General features: G+C 46.5%; 1 protein-coding gene across 1 annotated transcript in view; it reads left to right on the forward strand.

Annotated features, from left to right (window-relative positions):
- The window catches only part of LOC139385488 (roundabout homolog 1-like), a 400054-nt gene extending 390111 nt beyond the window's left edge, over window positions 1–9943 (forward strand). Inside the window, exons 29-31 of the mRNA XM_071130588.1 lie at window positions 5032–5307; window positions 5480–5673; window positions 6080–9943. Coding sequence (XP_070986689.1) covers window positions 5032–5307; window positions 5480–5673; window positions 6080–6094 — 485 coding nt within the window. The 3' untranslated portion in view covers window positions 6095–9943. The remainder of the gene's footprint in view (window positions 1–5031; window positions 5308–5479; window positions 5674–6079) is intronic.
- Window positions 9944–10743: the final 800 nt, after the last annotated feature.

Genomic DNA, 10743 nt, shown 5'->3' on the forward strand with positions numbered 1-10743 from the left:
ATGGGGGAGGAGAGAGGTGATGGGGGAGGAGAGAGGTGATGGGGGAGGAGAGAGGTGATGGGGGAGGAGAGAGGTGATGGGGAGGAGAGAGGTGATGGGGGAGGAGAGAGGTGATACGGGAGGAGAGAGGTGATACGGGAGGAGAGAGGTGATGGGGGAGGAGAGAGGTGATGGGGAGGAGAGAGGTGATGGGGGAGGAGAGAGGTGATGGGGGAGGAGAGAGGTGATGGGGAGGAGAGAGGTGATGGGGGAGGAGAGAGGTGATGGGAGGAGGAGAGAGGTGATACGGGAGGAGAGAGGTGATGGGGGAGGAGAGAGGTGGGAGGAGAGAGGTGATGGGGGGAGGAGAGAGGTGATGGGGAGGAGGAGAGAGGTGATGGGGGGAGGAGAGAGGTGATAAGGGGGAGGAGAGAGGTGATGGGGTGGAGAGAGATGATGGTGATGGGGGAGGAGAGAGGTGATAGGGGAGGAGGAGGTGATACGGGAGGAGGAGGTGATACGGGAGGAGAGAGGTGATATGATAAGGGAGGAGAGAGGTGAGGGGGTGGAGAGAGATGATGGGAAGGATGAGAGGTGATAGGGGAGGAGGAGGTGAGGGAGGTGATGGTGGTGATGGGGGAGGAGAGAGGTGATAAGATGAGAGAGTTAGGGTCTAGGGGCTAGGGTCTAGGAGTTAGGGTCTAAGGGCTAGGTTCTAGGAGTTAGGGTCTAAGGGCTAGGATCTAGGAGTTAGGGTCTAAGGGCTAGGGTCTAGGAGATAGGGTCTAAGGGCTAGGGTCTAGGAGATAGGGTCTAAGGGCTAGGGTATAGAAGTTAGGGTCTAAGGGCTAGGGTATAGAAGTTAGGGTCTAAGGGCTAGTCCTCTTACCAGGAAAGAACAGAGGAAGATTAAATACTGTATGTGAAGGTCCTAGTGGGAGGGGCTAGGGCTGTAGTGTACCCCCCACATATTGATATATACTGTAGTGTACCCCCCACATATTGATATATATGGTAGTGTACCCCCTAAATATTGATATATTCTATAGTGTACATGTTGATATAGACTGCAGTGTACCCCCCACATGTTGATAAATGCTGTAGTGTACCCCCTACATGTTGATATAGGCTGTAGTGTACCCCCTACATGTTGGTATAGACTGCAGTGTACCCCCCACATGTTGATATAGACTGTAGTGTACTCCCCACATGTTGCTATATACAGTAGTGTACCCCCTAAATATTGATATATTCTGTAATGTACATGTTGATATAGACTGCAGTGTACCCCCCACATGTTGATAAATGCTGTAGTGTACCCCCTACATGTTGATATAGGCTGTAGTGTACCCCCTACATGTTGGTATAGACTGTAGTGTACCCCCCACATGTTGATATAGACCGTAGTGTACCCCCCACAGTGTACCCCCCACATGTTGATATAGACTGTAGTGTACCCCCACATGTTGGTATAGACTGCAGTGTACCCCCCACATGTTGATATAGACTGTAGTGTATCCCCCACATGTTGATATAGACTGCAGTGTACCCCCACATGTTGATATAGACTGCAGTGTACACACTCTAAAACCCACTCTGAGCTGGGAGTTTTTGATATAGACTGCAGTGTAACCCCACATGTTGATATAGACCGTAGTGTACCCCCCACATGTTGATAAATGCTTCAGTGTACCCCCCACATGTTGATAAATGCTGTAGTGTAACCCCACACGTTGATATAGACTGCAGTGTACCCCCACATAGAGAGAGAGAGAGATAGAGAGAGAGAGAGAGAGAGAGGGGGAGAGAGAGAGAGAGAGAGAGAGAGAGCATATGTGGTAAGGCAGTTTCGGGGACCACTTTTGGCTCGTGACCTCTACTTTCAGAACTACTGGCTAAAAAGTATACAAAAGTACCAGAGAATCTATTTAACTTTTATTGTGTCAGTAAAGATGATGCAACGTGATATATAACGTCTATATTATCAGAATTCCACTTAACAACCTTTATACTGTATGATTCATTGCATTATCCCTATCACATTATTACAAATATCAGAATTGGTAAAAAAAATAAAAGGTTACGCATGCAAACATATTAATCAAGAATTAGGCAGAGTGATCATGTCAGGCGAAAATGATATCAAACTTTTTACCATTGCAACATTTGATGTACAGTCACAATCACTGTGAGTTCACAGCGTGATTGGTTATTCCCAATAATTTACAAGTTGGTCAATGACTATCCATCCGTCATCACTATCCTTCCTTTGCGTTACCTCAATCTGTGGTGAATAGCTGAGAAACGTTTCTGAACTGATTTTACTCCTGGCTCAGGATTTGTCTGAGCGGTGTTTGTCTGAGCGCTGTCTTAACATCCTCCTAAAACCCACTCTGAGCTGGGAGTTTTTGAAGTCTTATAACAGGTCTTAACAGAATTCCTAGGACCTTTTCGGAGATGCTTTGTGGATACGGGCTGCCATTGAAATCTGGCCTCTTTCCTCACCTCCATGTGTCCATAAATCTGCCTGGCTGTCCTCTCCTCTCCTCCTCCTCCTCCTGTAGTGGGCTATATCTCACAGACAGTGGCATTGATCAGATCCTGACGGAGGTAGCAGGCAGGGGAGAAATGAAAGAAGCTTTTCCACCCTATGATATTGACTGACCCACTGTGTATTCAGGAGGTGTGTGTGTGTTGTGCGTATGTGTGGGGGAGGGGGGATATTCAGGAAAGTGTATTAGACCTTCCTGATTTGGTCTAAGCGACACAGACAAAACACACCGGCAACCCCTTTAGCCCCCGAGTGTGTAAAAAGTTCCTACAGTGTGTGATTCAGGGATGCTGGGTGTGAGCGGTGTTGGGATGCTGGGTGTGAGGGGCGTTGGGATGCTGGGTGTGAGGGGTGTTGGGATGCTGGGTGTGAGCGGTGTTGGGATGCTGGGTGTGAGCGGTGTTGGGATGCTGGGTGTGAGGGATGCTGGGTGTGAGTGGTGTTGAGATGCTGGGTGTGAGCGGTGTTGGGATGCTGGGTGTGAGCGGTGTTGGGATGCTGGGTGTGAGCGGTGTTGGGATGCTGGGTGTGAGCGGTGTTGGGATGCTGGGTGTGAGGGGCGTTGGGATGCTGGGTGTGAGGGGTGTTGGGATGCTGGGTGTGAGCGGTGTTGGGATGCTGGGTGTGAGGGGTGTTGGGTGTGAGCGGTGTTGGGATGCTGGGTGTGAGCAGTGTTGGGATGCTGGGTGTGAGGGATGCTGGGTGTGAGCGGTGTTGGGATGCTGGGTATGAGCGGTGTTGGGATGCTGGGTGTGAGCGGTGTTTGGATGCTGGGTGTGAGCGGTGTTGGGATGCTGGGTGTGAGGGGTGTTGGGATGCTGGGTGTGAGCGGTGTTGGGATGCTGGGTGTGAGCGGTGTTGGGATGCTGGGTGTGAGCGGTGTTGGGATGCAGGGTGTGAGCGGTGTTGGGATGCTGGGTGTGAGCGGTGTTGGGATGCTGGGTGTGAGCGGTGTTGGGATGCTGGGTGTGAGCGGCATTGGGATGCTGGGTGCGAGTGGTGTTGGGATGCTGGGTGCGAGCGATGTTGAGATGCTGGGTGTGAGCGGACTTGGGATGCTGGGTGTGAGCGGTGTTGGGATGCTGGGTGTGAGGGGTGTTGGGATGCTGGGTGTGAGGGATGTTGGGATGCTGGGTGTGAGCGGTGTTGGGATGCTGGGTGTGAGGGGCGTTGGGATGCTGGGTGTGAGTGGTGGAAATGGCTGGTTGCTATGTTTATTAATTTTGTAATCCTGTGTGGATTATGGACCGTGCCGGCCCACAGAGCTGAGCCATCCCTCAAATGGGCCTCTGATTAAAAGATGAAAAGATATCGATCGCAAGCGGAGCAGACAAGGCTTTTCTCAGGCAGCGTGTTTTGTTTGTGTGTGTGTGTGTCTGTAGAGGTGTGAGCGCTTAGGCAGCCCACCAGTCAGGCTCATATGAATAATGACTCAAGGACAGACAGCATTGATTCATCGACAGGGGAAATGGAGCGGGACAGAGAGCCAGCTGCTGACCGTCACGCTCCCCTCTGCTAACCCTCTCCTCCATCTCTCTCCATCTCTCTCTTCTCCATCACTCTCTCTCTTTCATCACTCTCTCTCCTCCATGTCTCTCTCCATGTCTCTCTCCTCCATCTCTCTCTCCTCCATCTCTCTCCATCTCTCTCTCTCCTCCTCTCTCTCTTCCATCTCTCTCCTCCTCTCTCTCTTCCATCTCTCTCTCTCTCTACTACATCTCTCTCTCCTCCATCTCTCTTTCTCCTCCATCTCTCTCCTCTATCTCTCTCTTTCCTCCATATCTCTCTTTCTTCCATCTCTCTCTCCTCCATCTCTCTCTCTCTCTCTCATCTCTATCTCCTTTCTTCTCTCTTTCCCGTCTCCCCTCTCTCACTTATTCCCCTCTCTCACTTTGTCCCCTCTCTCACTTTGTCCCCCCTCTCACCTTGTCCTCTCTCTTACCTCTTCCCCTCTCTCACTTCCCCCCCTCTCTCACATTGTCCCTTCTCTCACCTCGTCCCCTCTCTCACCTTGTCCCCTCTCTCACTTCCTCCCCTCTCTCACCTCTTTCCCTTCACTCCTCCCTCCCTCCCTTCCAAATTCCATTTCTCCCTCTCTGCCTGCCATTACCCCTTATCTTCCCACTGTCTCCCATCTGTCGTCCCAGGCTGTGTGTACACAGTACAGTCCAGAGTGCTTCTGCTTGGTCAGTATGTGTATACACAGTAGGCTCTAATGGCTAGGCTCTAATGTCTAGGCTCTAATGGCTAGGCTCTAATGGCTAGGCTCTAATGGCTAGGCTCTAATGGCTAGGCTCTAATGGGTAGGCTCTAATAGGTAGGCTCTAATGGCTAAGCTCTAATGGGTAGGCTCTAATAGGTAGGCTCTAATGGCTAGGCTCTAATGGCTAGGCTCTGGCTCTAATCCAGAGCACATTGACTCATTATCTTCCATCTCACACCCTAACACACATTTTCAACTGAGTAACTAATGTCCTCTTCTTCCTTTGTTTATCCTCCAGATCTGCCTCCTCCTCCCATCCCCCCTCCAGCGGGGCTCAAGTCCCCCACACATCCCTCCAAGACAGCCCTGGAGGCCCGGGGGATGATGTCTCCCAAGGCAGGCGAGGGCAGGGACAGGAGAGGGGACTCAGGAGGAGGGTACCGGCCACGGGAGGGATCGGACCCCCGTACCAGCTCCTCAGAGCGCCGGGAGACCCAGGACAGACAGAAGATCCCCCGTGCAGGGAAAGGGAACAAACAGGAGGGGGGCAGCACCAAGGCACGCCAACACCCAGGTACAGAGAAGACCTAGGGACATGGAACTAGTGGCATTTAACCTAGCAGTATATTGTTCTTTCTGCTCTGTAGACATGCCGCTCTGACAGTGCAACTTTAGATTGTGAATGTATATGTATTGTGTTGAAGGACATAAATTCTCAGTGTGTCCTCTCTCCTCTATTGTCCCAGGACCAGAGGACATCCTGCCCTACAGCCGCCCCTCCTTCCCCACAGTCCACAGTCCCAGAGACAGGGACCCCAGCTCCTCCAGCTCTATGTCCTCCCGGGGCTCAGGGGGCCGGCGGAGAGGAGAGGGGGGGCCGGGGGCTCGCAGGATCCCCAACGACATGGGGGCCTTCCAGCCAGGAGACGATGACTTAGAGGTACAGTGCTTGCCGACTGGCCAACTCACAGTGTTACTGCAGATTCAGTATTGGCCGATTAGATTAAATGCTGTCTATACATTTTGATGCTTGTTGAAATGCTGTGTATATATTTTGATGCTTGTTGAAATGCTGTGTATATATTTTAATGCTTGTTGAAATGCTGTGTATATATTTTGATGCTTGTTGAAATGCTGTGTATATATTTTGATTCTTATTGAAATGCTGTGTATATATTGTGATGCTTAATGAAATGCTGTGTATATATTGTGATGCTCGTTGAAATGCTGTGTATATATTTTTGATGCTTATTGAAATGCTGTGTATATATTGTGATGCTCGTTGAAATGGTGTGTATATATTTTGATGCTTGTTGAAATGTCTGTTGTGTTGTCCTTCTCCTCAGATGGTGGAGACCTGAACTACTAGAAGGGATGAACAGGAAGTTGTTTCCAGAATGAAGTTTCCGAGAAGAGGAATGCCGTGATCGTTCCTCTGTCCATTTTAAATATCTCAGTATCTCACCATCATGTTTGCTGACAAATACTGTACATCAATTGTGTTTCTAAACACCTGGAAAACAGACCAATTTTTTTTCTAATTGATCATTTTCTATGTCCATTTTACAGAAGAAAAAAAATGCCAGAGGATAAAAGAATGGTACTTGAATCCAAAGCAAGATACTCATTAGCAGATACACTATATACAGTACCAGTCAAAAGTTTGGACACACCTTCTCATTTCAGAGTTTTTCTTTATTTTTACTATTTTCTACATTGTAGAATAATAGTGAACACATTAAAACTATGAAATAACACTGGAATCATGTAGTAACCACAAAAGTGTTTAAAAATATCTACATTTATTTTGGATTTTAGATTCTTCAAAGTAGCCACCCTTGCCTTGATGACAGCTTTGCACACTCTTCACATTCTCTCAACCAGCTATCATGACCTGTAATGCATTTCAATTAACAGCTGTGTCTTGTTAAAGGTCCATTTGTGGAATTTCTTTCCTTCTTAATGCATTTGAGCCAATCAGTTGTGTTGTGACAAGGTAGGGGTGGTATACAGAAGATAGCCCTATTTGGTAAAATACCAAGGTCATATTATGGCAAGAACAACTCAAATAAGCAAAGAGAAATTACAGTCCATCATTACCTTAAGACATGAAAGTCAGTCAATCCGGAAAAGTGCAGTTGCAAAAACCATTATGCGGTATGATTAAACTGGCTCTCATGAGGACTGCCACAGGAAAGGAAGACCCAGAGTTACCTCTGATGCAGAAGATAAGTTCATTAGAGTTAACTGCACCTCAGATTGCAGCTCAAATAAATGCTTCAGTGAGTTCAAGTAACAGACACATGTCAACATCAACGTTCAGAGGAGACTGCGTGAATCAGGCCTTCATGGGCAAATTACTACTAAAGGACTCTAATAAGAATAAGAGACATGTTTGAGCTAAGAAACACAAGCAATAGACATGAGTCCAAATTTGAAATTTTTGGTCCCTACCGCAGTGTCTTTGTGAGACGCAGAGTAGGTGAACGGATGATCTCTTCATGTGTGGTTCCCACCATGAAGCATGCAGGAGAAGATGTGATGGTGTAGGGGTGCTTGCTGGTGACACTGTCTGTGATATATTTAGAATTCAAGGCAGACTTAACCAGCATGGCTACCAAAGCATTCTGCAGTGATACACTGTCCCATCTGGTTTGCGGTTGGTGGGACTATCATTTGTTTTTCAACAGGCCAATTACCCAACACACGTCCAGGTTGTGAAAGGGCTATTTGACCAAGAAGGAGAGCAATGGAGTGCTGCATCAGATGACCTGGCCTCCACAATCACCGACCTCAACCCAATTGAGATGGTTTGGGATGAGTTGGACCGCACAGTGAAGGAAAAGCAGCCAACAAGTGCTCAGCATATGTTGGAACTCCTTCAAGACTGTTGGAAAAGCATTCCAGGTGAAGCTGGTTCAGAGAATGCCAAGAGTGTGCAAAGCTGTCATCGAGGCAAAGGTTGGTTACTACATGATTCCATATGTTTTATTTCATAGTTTTGATGTCCTCACTATTATTTTACAATGTAGAAAATAGTAAACATAAAGAAAAACCGTTGAATGAGTAGGTGTGTCCAAACGTTTGACTGGTACTGTAGATACAGCAGTATGTGGACACCCCTTCAACTTAGTGGTTTCCGCTATTTCAGCCACACCTGTTGCTGACAAGTGTATAAAATCAAGCACACAGCCATTCAATCTCACCAAAGAGCTCAGTGACTTTTAATGTGGCTCCGTCTTAGGATGCCACCTTTCCAACAAGTCAGTTTGTCAAATTTCTGCCCTGCTAGAGCTGCCCCGGTCAACTGTAAGTGCTGTTATTTTTAAGTGGAAACGTCTAGGGAGCAACAACGGCTCAGCCGTGAAGTGGTAGGCAACAAAAGCCCACAGAACCGCTGAAGCGTGTAGAGGGTACAAATCATCTGTACTCGGTTGCAACATTCACTACCGAGTTCCAAACTGCCTCTGGAAGCAACGTCAGAACAAGAACTGTTCGTCGGGGGCTTCATGAAATGGGTTTCCATGGCCGAGCAGCCGCACACAAGCCTAAGATCACCATGCGCAATGCGAAGCATCGGCTGGAGTGGTTTAAAGCTTGCCGCCATTGGACTCTGGAGCAGTGGAAACGCGTTCTCTTGAGTGATGAATCACGCGTCACCATCTGGCATCGGATGCCAGGAGAACACTACCTGCCCAAATGCATTGTGCCAACTGTTAAATCTGGTGGAGGAGGAATAATAGTCTGGGGCTGTTTTTCATTGTTCAGGACCCTTAGTTCCAGTCAAGGGAAACATTAACGCTACAGCATACAGTTACAATGTAGACGATTCTGTGCTTCCATCTTTGTGGCAACAGTTTAGGGAAGGCCCTTTACTGTTTCAGCATGACAATGCCCCCATGAACAAAACGAGGTCCATACAGAAATGGTTTGACGAGATCGGTGTGGAAGAACTTGACAGGCCTGCACAGAGCCCTGACCTCAACCCCATCAAACACCTTTGGGATGAATTGGAATGCCTACTGCGAGCCAGGTCTAATCGCAGAACATCAGTGCCCGACCTCACTAATGCTCTTGTGGCTGAATGGAAGCAAGTCCCCGCAGCAATGTTCCATCACGTAGCGGAAAGCCTTCCCAGAATAGTGGAGGCTGTTATAGCAACAAACTCCATATTAATACCCATGATTTTGGAATTAGATGTTCAACGAACAGGTGTCCACGTACTTGTGATCATGTAGTGTATGTTTTATTCAAAGGCAATAGGGAGTAATAGTGGACTCTAGGTATTGACACGATCGACTTGGCTTGCCTCTGTACGATCTGTGGGAAGCCTTGCCCATACAGCAAGGTGTTACTGTAATAAAATGAGTTACAAGCAGAGGGGTGGACTGTCTTGTAAATATACCTGTACACATAATGTCCTTTTGTATAGCATCCATTGTCGTACTTCAAATTTGTCTTCCTTGTATTATTTTGCGAATTATAATTTCATTATGCCAGTAAATATAATTATTTTATCGTTTTCCATCCATGTTGTAAATCGCTATATTATTTAGCCGCCCCAAGAAAGTGCCACTTTGGGATTGTTCTTTTTCTAATGCACTGTTATATTTTGGGGTCATTGTCAATGTTTGTTATTTGTTTTACTTTGGTTTTAAAAGCACAATCACTAAACTTTATTTCAAACCATTTTATCTATGAACCTTTTTGTCTTACTGGAGGAAAACAGGTATGACTAAAGAGTTGTTAACCCTGATGATGATGTTGGTAAAGGTGATAAGCTGTTTACGATGGCTGTGGTTTGAAAGACTCCCTGTGTCATGATTGGCTCATTTCAGATTCTGACGCTAGCTCATGTGATGACCCCCAACACAGACACAGTTATTGTGGGTCATAGCAGCAATGTAAATGTCTTTTTGAATTGACCGTAGTTCCAGTCATTGCACATTATTTCAAACGGTTACATTGTCTATTAATGCACTTAAAAGAATGTAACATACAGAAAATGGGCGACACCTTGTGAATCGGGAGAGGCCGCCATTGGACAAGAAGAATCTATTTTCCAGAGAAGGGAGTGGTTGGTGGATCCCTTCTCTGAGGAGAGAGGGTTCTGTTGTTTATTCATACGACATCTGCAAACATTTGTTTCGTAAAGCGAAAATGCAAAATAATATTTTAAAAAAAAGATGAATAAAAAATGTTCAAACTGCTAGCGCTCCCTCCTTTTTTTATTTTTTTCTGATATCAGAAGGACATGGGATGTTCCCTAAGATGTCCTCTGGGGCCTCTCTCTCACTGAAGCTCTCCTCGCTACACTTGAAGATCAAATACAAACAGAAAGGCCTGAGCTCTGGAGTGGATGTGACGCCTGAGTCGGCCACTGCTACTGCTAACACAGGTTCTTAGCTGCACTACAGGCCAGACCACATTGAGTGGCATCATTTGAAGGCAACTTTTGTGCTGTTCATTCAGCTGTTTGGATGCAGTTTAGTTGAAGGGTAGTGAGCAGGCTGTGTTCTCTAAGGGACATGAGTGTTGTTGCTCTGCGTATTGGTTGTATCTCAATAAAAAGGCTATTACTCTATTGTTAGCCCTACATACCGAGGATTCACTAATCCCAAAATGTCATTTTTTCCCACATTATTTATCAAAATGATCCTTTAATACCAATAACAATGAGTCTCTTACTGTTGCTGTAAGTTGTTAATTCATTTGATTGTTATGTGTTTATCTTTGGGATGCAGCTGTTATAACTCAACAGGAGGCAGCAGACACAAACATATTATTTTGATTCAAAATTGTAGGATTAATTCAGTTAATACCATGAAACCAATAGTTTAGCATATTGTCCAACCGACTGTATTACCAATGAATTCAGATTTCTGACTAAAACTAAAGACACACACATGTCTTTCCCAACATGGAATGTTCCAGTACACAGGAGTATTACTAAAGGTGTACAGTATAGACCAGGTAAAGCATCATAAACAAGAGACATACAATACTATTC

This window comes from Oncorhynchus clarkii, chromosome 27, assembly GCF_045791955.1.
Source record: "Oncorhynchus clarkii lewisi isolate Uvic-CL-2024 chromosome 27, UVic_Ocla_1.0, whole genome shotgun sequence".
Taxonomy (NCBI): domain Eukaryota; kingdom Metazoa; phylum Chordata; class Actinopteri; order Salmoniformes; family Salmonidae; genus Oncorhynchus; species Oncorhynchus clarkii.